The 14,705-nt window shown below is 30.4% G+C and overlaps 1 protein-coding gene across 2 annotated transcripts in view; it reads right to left on the bottom strand.

The window, feature by feature from the left end:
• sas (stranded at second) overlaps window positions 1–14,705 on the bottom strand; it is a 63,895-nt gene that overhangs the window by 10,930 nt on the left and 38,260 nt on the right. Inside the window, exons 3-10 of one of the 2 annotated variants that reach the window (XM_068762862.1) lie at window positions 5,791–5,862; window positions 4,786–5,318; window positions 4,132–4,318; window positions 3,482–3,611; window positions 3,106–3,352; window positions 2,171–2,558; window positions 1,035–1,251; window positions 68–276 (exon numbers count right to left, since the gene is read on the bottom strand). In XM_068762862.1, the coding sequence (XP_068618963.1) occupies window positions 68–276; window positions 1,035–1,251; window positions 2,171–2,558; window positions 3,106–3,352; window positions 3,482–3,611; window positions 4,132–4,318; window positions 4,786–5,318; window positions 5,791–5,862 (1,983 nt within the window). The remainder of the gene's footprint in view (window positions 1–67; window positions 277–1,034; window positions 1,252–2,170; window positions 2,559–3,105; window positions 3,353–3,481; window positions 3,612–4,131; window positions 4,319–4,785; window positions 5,319–5,790; window positions 5,863–14,705) is intronic. The other variant, XM_068762863.1, reaches the window with a different exon arrangement.

Genomic DNA, 14,705 nt, shown 5'->3' with positions numbered 1-14,705 from the left:
CAAAAACGATCACCCGTATGAAGAATTAACAAAATCTAATCAGCATAAACTTAAACGAATTCCTTACCATTTGGTATACAACCCCACTGTTTGCAGCAATCTTCATCGGATATGTTCACAGCGGCCGGCCGGTGGTTTGGAGGGCACCGTAATGTCTGCGGCGGTAGGGTTGGTAGCGGTGTGCAGACTTCTTGGCAGTCGAGCTCACCATTCTCGCAGAAGCAGCGTTGTTCACAACCGGTTAGAGTTAATGGTACTTCACTCCAGTTCGGTACTCTGAAATTAATTTTCACTATGTTATGTAACTAGGTAATCATTTGCATCATTAATTCGGAACATTTTTGTTTTTCATTATTTTTCTATTTTATTATAATATATATTGACTAGATCAGTTTAAGAGTAAAAAAAATACTTCGTAATTTCGTGTTATTATGAAATGTACATGAAATATTTGTCAATCACAATTTAAAACATTTCTACACTAAAGTTAAGTTCGATGATTTTTAATTGTTTCAATACTTTGAAAACGTTATGCGAAAGAAAGACAAAGCATAGATTTGTTTTTGTAGAATGAATAGGTGAATCAACGTGAACTGCCTTCGATGGTACCTTTAAAAATTAAAAATCAATTTTACATTGGATTAAGTGCAAATTCTTTTAGAATCTTCCCCAGAGGGTGCGGAAAGTCTCGGTGCAAAAAATGGTTTGGAACTGAAAAAAAATTTCGTACGGCTACCTTAAAGCGTATGCTTTGCCTAAAGCAAATGACTTAATATAAAATGAGGTACAGAGTATGGCTTAAATATTAAGTTCATTAACCGCATCATGTCGATAGACGTCTACCGCAAGGCAAAAGCTTTACCCAAAGATAGCCATGATGACAGGGTTTGACACTGCCCGCATACAGCGACTTTTCACGACCTTGAACTATGTCTTCGTACCAGCCACACTATACTATTATATTTTTCGATACTCTGTTATATTCCGTTTGCTCCAATTACAGTAAAGAATTATTTTTTTAATGAAGCACTTACGCAACTCCTTTGTAATGACAAGTTCCATCACTCAAGCATCTTGCACTTCTAGGGCAACAGTTTGGCGGCTGCGCTGGAGGGCTGGTTGCCCACCGCACACACCCCTTAGATACTAGTTCCAAACCGACATGAGATGGACATACTAGTGCAGCACATTCACGAGTTTCTTTGCCAGTACATTCACAGAGCTCCGTGCATCCAATATGAAATTCGTCACCTAGTTTTAAATAAAAACATAGCTGTATAAATAATATATATAAATTTACGAGAAGGCAGCGTATTTAATTTTATCATTATTTTAACCTAAAACTTTGACATGGTACACAAAAATAATGTATATATAAAGAACGTCCACCCACAAGATGGATACCCTGATTGAGGTCGTCACAAAATAGAAGACAGGCCGTTTCTAACAGGTGATATCGGAAATCTATAGGCCTATGGTCAGCAGTACGTTTTACGGCTGAAAAGGGGTGTGAAACATGTACAGATGGAACAAGTTTAAAAATATTACATAATTTTCTAATTTTTTTATTTGCATGTTATATGTAAAACCAGTGCAGCCTTCCTGATGAGAACATAACTACCATCAGGGTTTTAAAATAAATATCAATTTCGCTGACATTTTTTTTAAGAATTTCGAAAAATTTTGAAAAGAAAAGTTATATTATATATTATATTCTTAGTACTACAAGACTACAGTCTGTAGTACTAAGGACTGCTTGAGGCGTGTTTTGACTTTAAAAAATAACAAACAAATAGTTCTAAGCTAACCTCCGATTTATTTAATGTAAAAAACATAATATATCTGATTTTAATTGTAAAAAATAGTTCTTTGTAACTTTAAAGTCGTTTTTTCGGTCCTATCGAAACCCACTACAAGGCATAGCCTTCCCCAAAGATATCGTAGTGTGGTATTATGGTACGCAGAAAACGCTGCTGCCAATCGTCTGGAAGCTTGTGAGTAGCAATCCTATATAATTAATGCACAAAGTGTGAATTACATAAGATTGCATCCCTGGAATAGAACCCGCGACCTGCGATCGCAATCTCAGTCCTCTACCGCTGGGCTTCCACTGCTCTTTTAAGTTATTATTATAAAATGTATGACTACTAAAATATTTGAATTTACAAACCAACAGCATAAAACTTTCCGTCTTGATGACATCCGATTTTAGACGCACTAATTGTTTCTTCAACCGCCACTTCGTTAGCCGCGGCGTCTGTAGCGGTTATAGTGAAATTGAATTTCGTTCCAGTTTCTCTTGTTTTTAAAATGTAATCCCTGCCCCCTTCTAAGTTAAGTATCAGATTCGTATATTTCAGTTCAACGTCTTCGAACGTACGTCCTCCGTCGCTGCTCAGTAATAAGTGAACCGGATCTTCGCTTTTGTTTACGTGCATTAAGTTTACTTGTACGCTATTATTTTGCAGCACTGTAACAGAACCGATGGGTTCTGATAAAACTAACGGTTTCATTGTTGGTCTGAAGGAATCTTGGTCATCAGATAAAGATCTTCCCGTCTGTGAAATGCGAAAAAAAATATGAAAACTATATTTTCTTAATTACAACATATAATCCCAATTACAACATATGGAAATATGAAAAAAGCTCTTATGACCGTTTTGTGTATTCAAATGTAAGTCTGTTTAAAAGAAAATTTAAATCATATTTCATTATTATTAATTTTATTCATTATACGTTTGAAATCATCAATTTTCTCATAATTTTCAAATCAAGTGTAGATCACTTTTCACTTCTTTTCTTTTCTTTTAGGTTACCAGTAAATTCAGTTGTTAGTAAACAAAGAGAACCAAAATAACAAATCATTCTTGCATCCAAGCAAAGCAACAGTTATCAGTATTAATGTTTATCTGTGTGATTTTATATTTAGGTTAGGTTAGGATGTGAGTTATTATTACTAAACTATTTCGTTCTAACGTCGAAAGCAGCCGTGTATTTATACGCTCCGGAAATAATAACTAGGAAAATTGAGCGTATATGTACTCTTATGTAAATGGATTAAACATAGACTTTTTTTAAAATCTCTAAGAATTATGTAGACCTTACCTCAGAACTATTGCCATAAAATGTAGCCGCGGTAGACGAGACAGTTATCTTCGATGTGTTAGAATTAAGGAGCATAGTAGTGGTGCTTAGCGTTGAAGTGCTAATGGAGCTCACAGTTGATGAAGATGTTACATTTTCAGGTTCTTCGTGCACGTCAGAAGATACATCGCATACTTGAATTTCACAGCACTCATCATTAGGATCTTGCACATTAATGCATTTATCCGATGGTTGTAGACGATTGCATCTATAAATGCCAAATTAATTTGTACGTTTAAAAATAAATAATAACTTAGTTATATAATTTTAGTTACTGAAATAAATACAACGAGATTGTTAATTAAATCAAAATTTTTAGAAGAAAAAAAATATTTACCTAGGTTTACATGTAACTATAGAGTTTCCTTCACAAGAACAGGTTTGTTCGCATCCAATATTCCATGTTGCCCCAACAGCATATGTTTCATTTCCATATCGACATTTATCACCCTGATTTGACTTTGGATCTATAGAATATATTTTTAAAATGTTACAAGGAAACAATAAAATAATAAAAACCAAAAGATAAATCCTCACAAAGAAGTTCGGATACAAAATAAAAAAATAGATGGCCGACAGAACGAATGGTCGTATAATATATCGATAGTAACATTAATGTCGAACAACAGATAGAATAGCCTCGTCGCTGAAAATATTTTTATTCGTTTAGCTACGGATTTTTTTTTACCATAAGAGTTCTACATTTCATCAATTGACAAATTGAAATCATTTTTAATAATTAGTCGTCAAAATGTCACTTCGGTCTTTTGTTTATCGACTAACTTCAACGTTCTTTGGTACATTTATGTATACATCTATATATATGTATATATAAACATATGTATTTATGTACATATATACGTTCTGTGTCCGCTCTTATGATGTACAGACAAATTTAATTTACCAAAAGGACACATTTGCTTATGTTGTAAGAATATTTTTCTTAACTATTTTCAACTGGAATTTTATCCGCTTTATAAATCTAACCTGCAGTTCCTGTTGAGCAAGCAATGATAGAGCAACATTCATCTACAGGTGACTCAAAACACAGCGGATCATTTAATCTTCTTCCGCGGCGTGAGTATGGATGTTTGCAACGCGGAGAACACTCGAATATTCCCGCAGAAGTACATTCACATGATTCTTCACAACCGCGATCTATACGCTCACCAACCTAAAATACTTTATTTTTTAAAGACCTTGAAGCTTAAAAACAGATTTAATTTGTACAACACTTTTTAAGAATTGTGAATTATTAACTAAGGCATAACATTGTTATATATGTTCACAGGGAGTCCAAAACATTGTTATCATTGGTATATCATTTTTAAAACTTTAAATAAATCGATCTCTAATCACTATATCTTATCTATTAAAAAAATTATGGAATTAGTAATTGCTATGTAACTCAAAGCATTATACACGTTTTTTTTTAAAAAAGCTTAAAGTTATGTTTTTTACACTTATCAATTTAGTAGCGTCTTCATGATATATTTAGTGATGTCTTTTAAACTATTGACGCTAATTATCTAATTTGTCCAGAACTGTATAGGTAGTGTTGATTTTATGTTAATTAGCAAATTCTTTTAAGATTAAAGTCCTAAATATCGCCTTAGCACGTTATGATTAAAAATGACTTACCTTGTACATAATTTCGTTATCTTTGCACATTTCCATTTCATCCGATCTATCAATTGATAGCAACGGGTTGAAAGGAACTTGAAGATTACTGTAGAACTTATCAGATATCTCTTTATTTTTGGGCACACTTGTTATCAGTCTTGGTGGTTCATCATCTTCGTCTACGTCTAAAGATACTTCACTCAAGTCCGAGAGTACTTTTCTATTTAAATTTTGATTAGTTTGATTATGAAGCGCATTCGCAAAACTTTGCAGTTCATCAACGCTTAAATCAAGTAATCTGGGTTTAGCTTTTAATAGAGAATCGGTTATATCGCTCATTTCTGTACTTGTTTCTACATCTAGTTTAGAATCTGTAGTTGGAGTGACTGATATCGAAGGCCTTGCTGGGGAATGTGTGCTTGACGTTGAATTGGTTGACGTATCAGTGAAAACATTCTTAGGTCTTGTCGTTGTTGTAAAAGTAAATGGCGGTAGAGTAAGATGCGACGAATGGTGTGATGCGACGTCTTCATCGTCAGTGGACATTTTACCTGAAAATACAATATTACTTATTAAGAAAATCAAGTTTACTTTTCCAATTTAACGAAGTTATATTATGATTAAAAATTATATAGTAAAATAGCATCTCAAGGAGTTAAATAAGCTTGTTAAATTAGTCACAAATGTAGATGTTAAACGAAAGTTTACTTAAAATTTCCATAAAAATGTCGTTAATTTTTATGTAACGCAAGTTTAGTTTTGTTTTGAGGTTAATACAATGCATAATGTTTTATATAATTAAAAGGAGTAAGGTATGTAAACAGTCATATCTAAAGTTAATGATAAAAAGTTTGTTGAAAAGATCAGTTTTAATATTACACGCTTGGGTTTGCAATTACTAGTCAATAATAGGAATTATTTTAGAATTGTATTTACTCAATATTTTATTGCTTAAATTTCTGTGTTTTCTAAAATCAAAATTAAATGAACACGCTAACTAAAGAAAAATCATTATAAGAATACCTGTGTATCTCTCTACATTTGCAAGCGGCACTGAATACTCTGCTGTTTTTTGTGTAACCTCAGTATCTGTAACTAAAAATCCAGTTTACTGAAATATAACACGATCCACGTCAAGCATTTAGTGTTTTAAAAGCGGTGTTTATCTTTAACTAAAAAAATAGACATTAAGCTTCTTTACGAGAGATTAGAGTCAGCTATCATTCAAGTGCCCGTGCTCCTACATATGTATTCATTTATTAATATTAATATCCACATAGGGTTATTTACGTTGACATTGTGTAAATTTTGAGAATATATGAATACCAAAAGAGCCCAAATTGGGAGAAACTATAATCATATTGAATTTCCTTATAATGTTACCATCCAATTAAGATGATTCTTTTATGTATAAATAAAGTTTTACTACGACTCCAACAGAGCTGAATTAATATACAGTTAACTTAAATTGTACATCCAGCTATCAACTTTTTCATATAAATGAATTATAAGATATGTTTTCTATAACCCTTAATAATTCTATAAATTCATCAATTCATATAAGATCTTAAATTCTCATTATTACCAATCGACAATCAGATAAGACAAACGCATATTTCACTGTATTTGATAGCAATTTCAAAAAAATAAAAATAATTAACATCTCAAACTTGCCATCATGTAAAAAGTATCAATACTTTTATGTTTTACCGATTGGATGATGTATAAAAAGTTTATTTTATACAATGTCCAATTTTATATGAAGTCACTAATTTTGTGCGAAAAATTTATTGGCTCTGCTGTGAGAAAAGACCCATGACCAAGACTGTTTTAAGGGGAAGTACGCAGGCAAAAAGAATCCTGTCATTTATTTTATACAATAACTACTATTTTCTACGAGTACGTACTACCTATTCTGTAGAATCTTGTAAAATTAAAGCAAAAACTACACCTACAACTACAAAATGAAAAGCCTGTATTAGCGCTAGTTGACTACTAATTACAAAGTAATATACTATAAAATATATGTTCATCGACTAGGTCTACCTTCTCCGATATGAAAACAATATAGGTCAAGAAGAAAAAGTATAAAAACTATCTGCAAGTGTAAATTCTATTCAACGTACCAGCATCGAGCTACAAAAGCAAAAGCAGTACATTGATAGATTTTTTCCAAAGAAAAAAAATATAGCAAGTTTCCTGTTCATGAATACCTTTGTATGATTCGTTTAACATCATCGTCGTAGAAATCGTCGTCGTTAATGAAACAGTTGAGTCTGCAATGAAGTATCAATCACTCAGAACGAATATGTTGTTAAAAATTCGAGTTTGAACATTATAGTATTTTAATAAAGCATGTTTACTTTATTTACTAAGTTAATAAAATATGTAATTAATATTCTAATCGACCTAAGTTTGAAAAATATTCCTTTGACATTAAAAATAATACATACACATACACATAATAACATATACATAAAACATATACATAACATTATAAATTAATAATATCTAACATTGTAATAATGGTTACAAGTAGGTGTCGAAGCAAGAAAACAAAAACGAAGCGACGCACACCCTTAACTAGATTGCTTCTTACTACTATTTAAATCAGTTTATTTTTGTTCATCAAATTGTGCAGGTTCTATTGCTCTACGATAAATTAAAATCAATTGTTATATATATCATTGGCGTCAAGTTTTAGTTCTTCACATGTAACAAGTAAAGTGTGTCATATTTTTTTACTATAATGTGCTCTAACTAATAAAAAATAGTCATTTTTGTTGTTTTTAATATGTCAAATATATGCTAGTAAAAATCTTTGCTGTAGATAACGCGACATATTAATTACTATTGAAATTAGAAAGGTTTTTGGCTCTGTATGGTAAACAATTATACCTTTGTCGTTTACCATGTTTAAGTTACGTCTTGTGTCGATACGTTAGTCCAGCTAAACACGTTTTGATAGTAACAGACAATTCACGCGGTAATTCTTATCTTGAAAAATAAAAATAAAAACCTTAATATGAGTGCAATAATGATGAGAACATTTAAAATCAACATCTAAAATACGTGGGTGTAGTTAAAATAACTATATATAATCTTTCCAAATCTATGAAATCTACATATTTCAACATATATTAATACCTGTGGATGACACATGTCTATGTGTACTTGGCCAGATAACTTCGGTTATTTTTGACGCAATGTCTATGTCTGTAACTAAAGATATATCGTATATATTTTATATATACAAATAAATTATAAGTTTAATTTTTAGACGTGCCTTCTAAAAAAAATTAATCTTATTATGCAACAAATTCATACAACGTTTAATTCTACTTTCTGTTTTTAACGTTTCTAATCATATGATACATAGAATAAATAAAGACACTACAGATTTGATACGCATTAAAGAATAAACGTGAAATGAATCCACGTTCATATTGTACGTGATTAATTTAGTTCTTAGTTTTAGTATATTAATAAATAATGACAGATGAATGACTTCATGTAAAACAATCAATGCATTTTGCATTCACCTGTCTCTGAATTTGATTTTCGTCTGTAAAAATAAACCGTATGCATTATAAAGTTAAAGTTTATAGAAACCATTGAAGAGTGCTTAAGATTTTTAAAATTAAAAGCAAAAGTAAAGGTATAGCTAAAGTAAAAAAAATAGTCTTAATATTTAAACCACGTGTCTGAAATTATCTATATTACGTGCTATATTTTGAAAAATAACAGATTTATCAAGGGAATGCAATGAAAACAAATATAAGTTCGATGAAATTGACAACGATAGTGCTTAAATAACAAATGTATCAAAATAATAAAGCGACAATAGATTCTGAAAACCAGTAATGGTTTTGATATTATTAATTATTTTTTAAATCTTTCATTAATTTAGTAAAAGTAAAATAATACATGAATGTTATAACTAGGTTTTTGTGCATGTTATACATGCTGTCTATGAAGATGTGTTTCTAAAATAATGTAGAAATTTGCTCATTTATACCTGTCAACGACCCTTTCGTTGAAATTTGCCAAGAAGGCTCTGTTATCGTTAAACTAGCGGTGTCTGAAAATTAAAACAAATATAAAAAAAATTATGAACGCTTTTCAATTTACGTGTGATTATTTTAGACAAGTGGAAAAATATGTAAGTATTGTCTAAAAATAAAAGCATTTTACGCATTCATTATGCAAAAAAAATACTACGCATGGTAATTGAAAATTTCATAGATGTTCAATTATTTTAATAGATGTGTAATTATAATTATTATATAATATTTGTATAGGTATAAATAGGTACATCTAGATAGATTTTTCTAGATTTGTACACGGTAACGAAAACAAAAGAAAAGTTGAAAAATCTGTTTCAAGTGATATAAGTTGTCGTCGTTTCTACTTATAGGCGCACACTGCAAGGCATATATATGCTTCTACAAAAGATATCTTAGCTATATATTGTAATCGCCATGCTTGGAAGGTGGGTTGGTGGCAAATAAGTTTCCAGAAGATGCTGCCCATCATCAAACTTATTTGTGAGCAGTAGTAATCCTGTATAACTAGTGCACAAAGTTTGAATTATATAAAAGACTGTTTTCCGGGAATCGAATTCGCGTCTTACGATCGCATGCCTTAGTGTGCTCCACAACAATAAGCTAGAGACACACAGACCTTAATAAAAAATAATTTTAAGTATATAATATAACTTGCCTAAAATTAAAATGAAGTAATAATTGCCTATACATACTAATACTTTTGATAGACAGGCAAAGTATCAACAAATTTAGTTTTTAATATAAATTAATAATAGAGTTACATTACTTATTTAGCCAAGTTAATAATTAAAATCGACTAACAAATCTTATACCTGCTGAAGATTCTTGATATAAATTCAACGTGGTACTTGATTCTGTTGGTATTAATACAGTCTTGGCGTCTGTAATTTGAACCGAATTATTAAATTCAATAATAATATTTATTTATTTGTTACTCGGTTATATCTACTGTGCATTGCTCATTCTTGTTCTATAGTTACTTAGTGTTTTAAAATATACTAGGTGATGGAGGCTATACTTGAATTATTTCTTTTTTTGCTTTTATATAATGCGTATTTATAAGGATAAGCGGTGTTTCAAGTCTATTGATACATTTGTTGAAATTGTTTGAACGTTGTTATCTAAAATATTGAAACGTTGAAAAACTGTCACTAGAACTACGTGGATAAATTGCTTAGCAAAAAGTTAATGAGTAGTTAAGTTACCTAGTAGGAAAATATCTATCTGGCACATAAACAGTAATAATGTGCAACTACCAAACATCTATCAATATCTACAAAGGTCTTTGTCAAATAACAGACTTGTTTGACGTTACGAGAAAATTCATCAAAACGGTCACTTTTGTGACTTGTTTGTAACATATTTTCTACTATATATGGATACAAAATACATTTAAAAACCTATGTGCAGCTACAAAATATATTTAAACGTTTTATTTTAAAAAGCAGAAGTGTTTTCCATTACGATTACAAAGTGGTTACAAGTGATTTACTTGTACTAATATTGTTTATGTGCAGCTACAAAATATATTCAAAGTGTCTATTTTAAATTGCAATATTAAAATGGTCACTAAAAAAGATACGTATATTAAATAATGAAATCGAAAGTATATGTGTAAATTTACTAATACATGGAATATTCCTGAATCTATTTAATTTAGGTTTACTGTTCTAACAGTGGTAAATAATACTCTAGTGCTAATAATTCTACATAATTAAAATAATGGAATTAACTACAGTATTATTAATCTATAAAATTAATAATCATTGCACTCTCCAATTAAAATATTTTCACTCAAACTAATGTCAAAGCGACTAAGATCAATCTACATATAGTAATTTTGAATACCTGTAGATGTATCTTGATTTGAATTCGTGGTAGAATCCGGAGTAATAAATTCCGCAGCTCTCTCTGTAAATATTTAACTGTTCAAATGCTACAAAACATATTTAACAATTAAGTAACTACAACATTTTTTTTATTTATAATAAAAATGTTGGAAAAAAATGAAAAAATAATATAATGAATTGAAAATTGACGTTTTATTTACTCAAACGTAATGAAATCGAACTATTTTTGAAGAGATAAAATGATACAGAAATGATAACTAGTAATGAGAAGTGGATGACGTAACGCAAAAATTACTTCTTGCATGTTTTCATATTTAAAAGTCTAAAATTTCCTACACATACAAGATAGCGGAAAGTCATCGTACAAAATGGTATATATATAATATAGTTCAATGGAAATAACCTTTGCATGCGTATACAACATTTTTTCCAGACCTATAATGTTTTTGTTACATAGATTCGAATATGTAAGTGTCTCAAAAAGAGTTTTGTTAAAATTTAACGACTATAACAAGATAAGTTAAATTGTTGAAGAAAGTTTAGCCGTATGTGATAATGAATCAAGTCAGAATTTTAATGCGATCTTTAACTTAGATAAAGATAAAAATAGTGTACTTAGTATTTACAGAAGTGTAAAATACAATTTAATTTATAAAAGTAAAAAATCTTCTAAGTGAATCTAAAACAAAAATTACAAGTGCAAAATTAATTAAAACAAAAAAAACATTATGAATGAAGTACATTATGTTTGGCTTGCGAAAATGCTCGTCATAGCATGTATTTTGCGTGTGAGGAATTCCAACGAAGAATGTTGAATAATAAGCTGCTGGTAAAAATTTTATGTAAAATATTTTCTTTAATACCTATGTACGATTGTTGACTGGTCGATGTAGACGACTCAGTAGTTATTACAGATTCCTCAGTTTCTGTAACTGAAAGTAATTCCATTTACAAATAGATAAATTTTATCTTTAAATTTCTTTATTCTTTCGATTATGTTAAAATATTATGAGGGTTCTATGTTCCTTGTTACGAATCCATTACCGTATTATTTATTAAGATATTAAAGGTATTAAATATGTATTTAATAGTGAATCTCTATTAGTTGTAGTAATAAATTAACATTTCATAATAAGCATGAAAGTACATAAGTGTCAAAAAAACACTACTAGTCATTAGGTAGCACGAACATAATTTTAAATCAGTATTTCGTGGCATTTTTTTCCAGGTACGTACATTTTAAGATGAAAAGATAAAGGACAATGGTCATTTTTATGTCCAAAATAAAATAACTATGCTCTGAGAAACAGTGAAATATAAGCTTTTTGCCAGTTTGCGAGATTACCTAATGTTATTATTTGAAAGTGTTCTGTGAACTGTGTTTTTGAAAAAAAAAATGTGAACAACATGTACGTTGTAACATTTATAATTCTCCAGAATTTGCATCGTGTGACATGTCAACAAGTTCAGAAATGAATGTCGACAAATTACGTTAATTAATTGGAGAATAGATCAAACAAAACAGGTTGAACTGCATATAATAGGCCTTCGTCTGTTTAAAGTCGAAATAGAATTATATATTACGCAATAGAATATCGTATTTAAATATAATCTCAGATTTATGTAACGATTTGCTGTTATTTAATCGCCTTTAGACCTTAATGGTTTGAAATTACTTTTTCGAATAAATACCGCTGACTATACTTCACGGGTGAGCTCATTTTACCAACAAAGGTTTATGATTCATCGGCGACGGCAACAAAACAAAACATAACCTGTTGGTTTCCATTTTTGTAAAGATTCATAAACATATATCGGCGTAACCACCTTGTAAAATCGCTTGATTGTTAAAAATAATTATTGTACAAATTTTGTTACTACAAAAATCAATTATTGTGTCTAAACGAATATTCGTTAGTCTTATTAGTAGATATAAATAACAACTCGGCAGTGTCAAAGCGAAAGAGTTGTCACTTAAAGATGTTAGTTGAATATAGGATGATTTTTGGAAACTGTGTCGGCAAAGCTGACATTACTTTCTTTTTAAAAAAGCTGTGTTTAACTCGCTAGTGGATGCAAATAGATATAAATATTTACTATTAGATTTAAAGATTTTTTTAAACGTAATTAGTCTGAAAATCGTACATGATAGAACTAAACGAGTTTACTCAAATTAGGTACATAAAGACGTTGACATATAATTAGCCTTAATTTTGCTAATGTTTAAGCCTTGACTTGAATCTAAAGGTTGTATTAACAATAGTATAATAGTGGGATTCTAAAAATCTCAATGGGCTTAATGTGTGAATAGATTCTTTTGTAGATCCAAAAAGTCTCCCAGTCTTTTACTATACCATTTTTAGAATGGCACAATAAATAACTGACTATTTTCGTAGCTGTTTACTCGTATTTGTGGTTTATAATAAAATTATTGTTTACATGCAAAACAAGTAAGCGTTAGAAATATTATGTTAATTGATTTTCTGTGAATACTGCGGTTTCTTTAATGATAAAAATCATTAATAAAGAAAGGTCTCTGATATTTATTTAAACTATTATCCACCTGTAATCTTTCAATACACAAATGATCCAAATTCACGCTAGCCACATGTATATGTCATGATTACCAGGAGAATTTAATACAAAATAAGGATCAAGGATCCCCTATAACAGCTTCAATTTTTTTAATAGTTGCAATCGCATCCTATTCTGGAAAGAGACCAAAACATAATTAGACGGGTTTTTTATTATAGTCACAAAAAGAGATGTATTTATCACTTTTAAGTCTAGTTCTAGTAAGTGGTGTCTCACTAGAATCTCCGCAGCGGTTATATCTGGCGTCAAGTTGTTGTGAATACTGTATTTACGTTAAAAAACTTAATATCTAATTGAAGTACTGAGATTGTGAAATATCTTCAACTCTTATCTGAACTGTTTGGAAGCTAAGAACTATTACAAAAAAAAAAAAAAATCGGACCTACTTATACACCGAAAATTTTATGTAATAGTATTAATTATGTAAAATGTTCATGGTAGTAATAGATAGTTAATAATAAATCGTTCTTATAAAATAAATTCTCTACGAGATCGAATTTGAAATAACGAGATCGGAAGTGAATAAAATTAACCGATATTGCTCAGCGAATTGGCAAATGGAAGCGAGTGAAGTGGCAAATGTCTGACCACATAGCGCGTAGAACTGATGGCCAATGGAGCTTAAAGGTTCTAGAGTAGAGGCCACGAACCGGCTATCGCAGCGAAGGACGTGTGTCCACAAAGTAAACTTTGATAAGACGTTGGAAGACGCTGCTTGAAGTCTGTTTCCAACAGGTTCTTTTTTAAATATTTGGAGGAGGCTAATAACAAACACTGGACAACGTGCGGATGTAATGATGAATATTAAATTTCTCCTTTTCTTTTCCGGAATTTTCTAAAGCTGCACACCTGTCCTAAATGTATTTTCACGTAGTAGAGTGACTTTGAGACAGGCTTTTGTTCAGGGCAGAATGTTATGTTAAGTTATAAGTGTTATTATTCTGATGTTATAAATTTTTTTTTATGATTTACCATCAATCGAAATCTACGTGTTTCTTTTCTTGTTATTTAGTGAGAAGGATTTAGATAATTTTTTTTTATTATTCTTTAAAAAACTCGGAATAAAGTTAGGAATAAAAATACGATACGACTATAAGTAATACAGTAAATTATAAAGGCTTGACAGGCGCTGGCATTTGTACCTGATAATGTTGTTGGAGTCAAATGTACACACTTAATCTAACACGAAGTAAACGACCTCAGCCTCTCCACTGTTTGTATGTAGGTTAGCCAAAGGACGTTTATCGACTTGACCGGTGGGTAATAAATCTTTCTTAATGACCGGATTTTCTACAACATTACGTAGCGTACTTTTCAAGTACACCTTGTACAGATACAATGTGTATGAGCCTTTTAAAATGAGATGAACCAGACGCTGGTTTTTATTTAATCTTTTTGATCGTTCCCTTCAGCAATGTCATTAAAT

This window comes from Battus philenor, unplaced genomic scaffold (genome assembly GCF_028537555.1).
Source record: "Battus philenor isolate CCGP_79_NKW_IND1 unplaced genomic scaffold, ilBatPhil1.0.hap1 SCAF_17, whole genome shotgun sequence".
Taxonomy (NCBI): Eukaryota; Metazoa; Arthropoda; class Insecta; order Lepidoptera; family Papilionidae; genus Battus; species Battus philenor.
The sequence above is the reverse complement of the archived record's forward strand: the minus strand, read 5'-3'. Positions and strand labels throughout refer to the sequence as shown.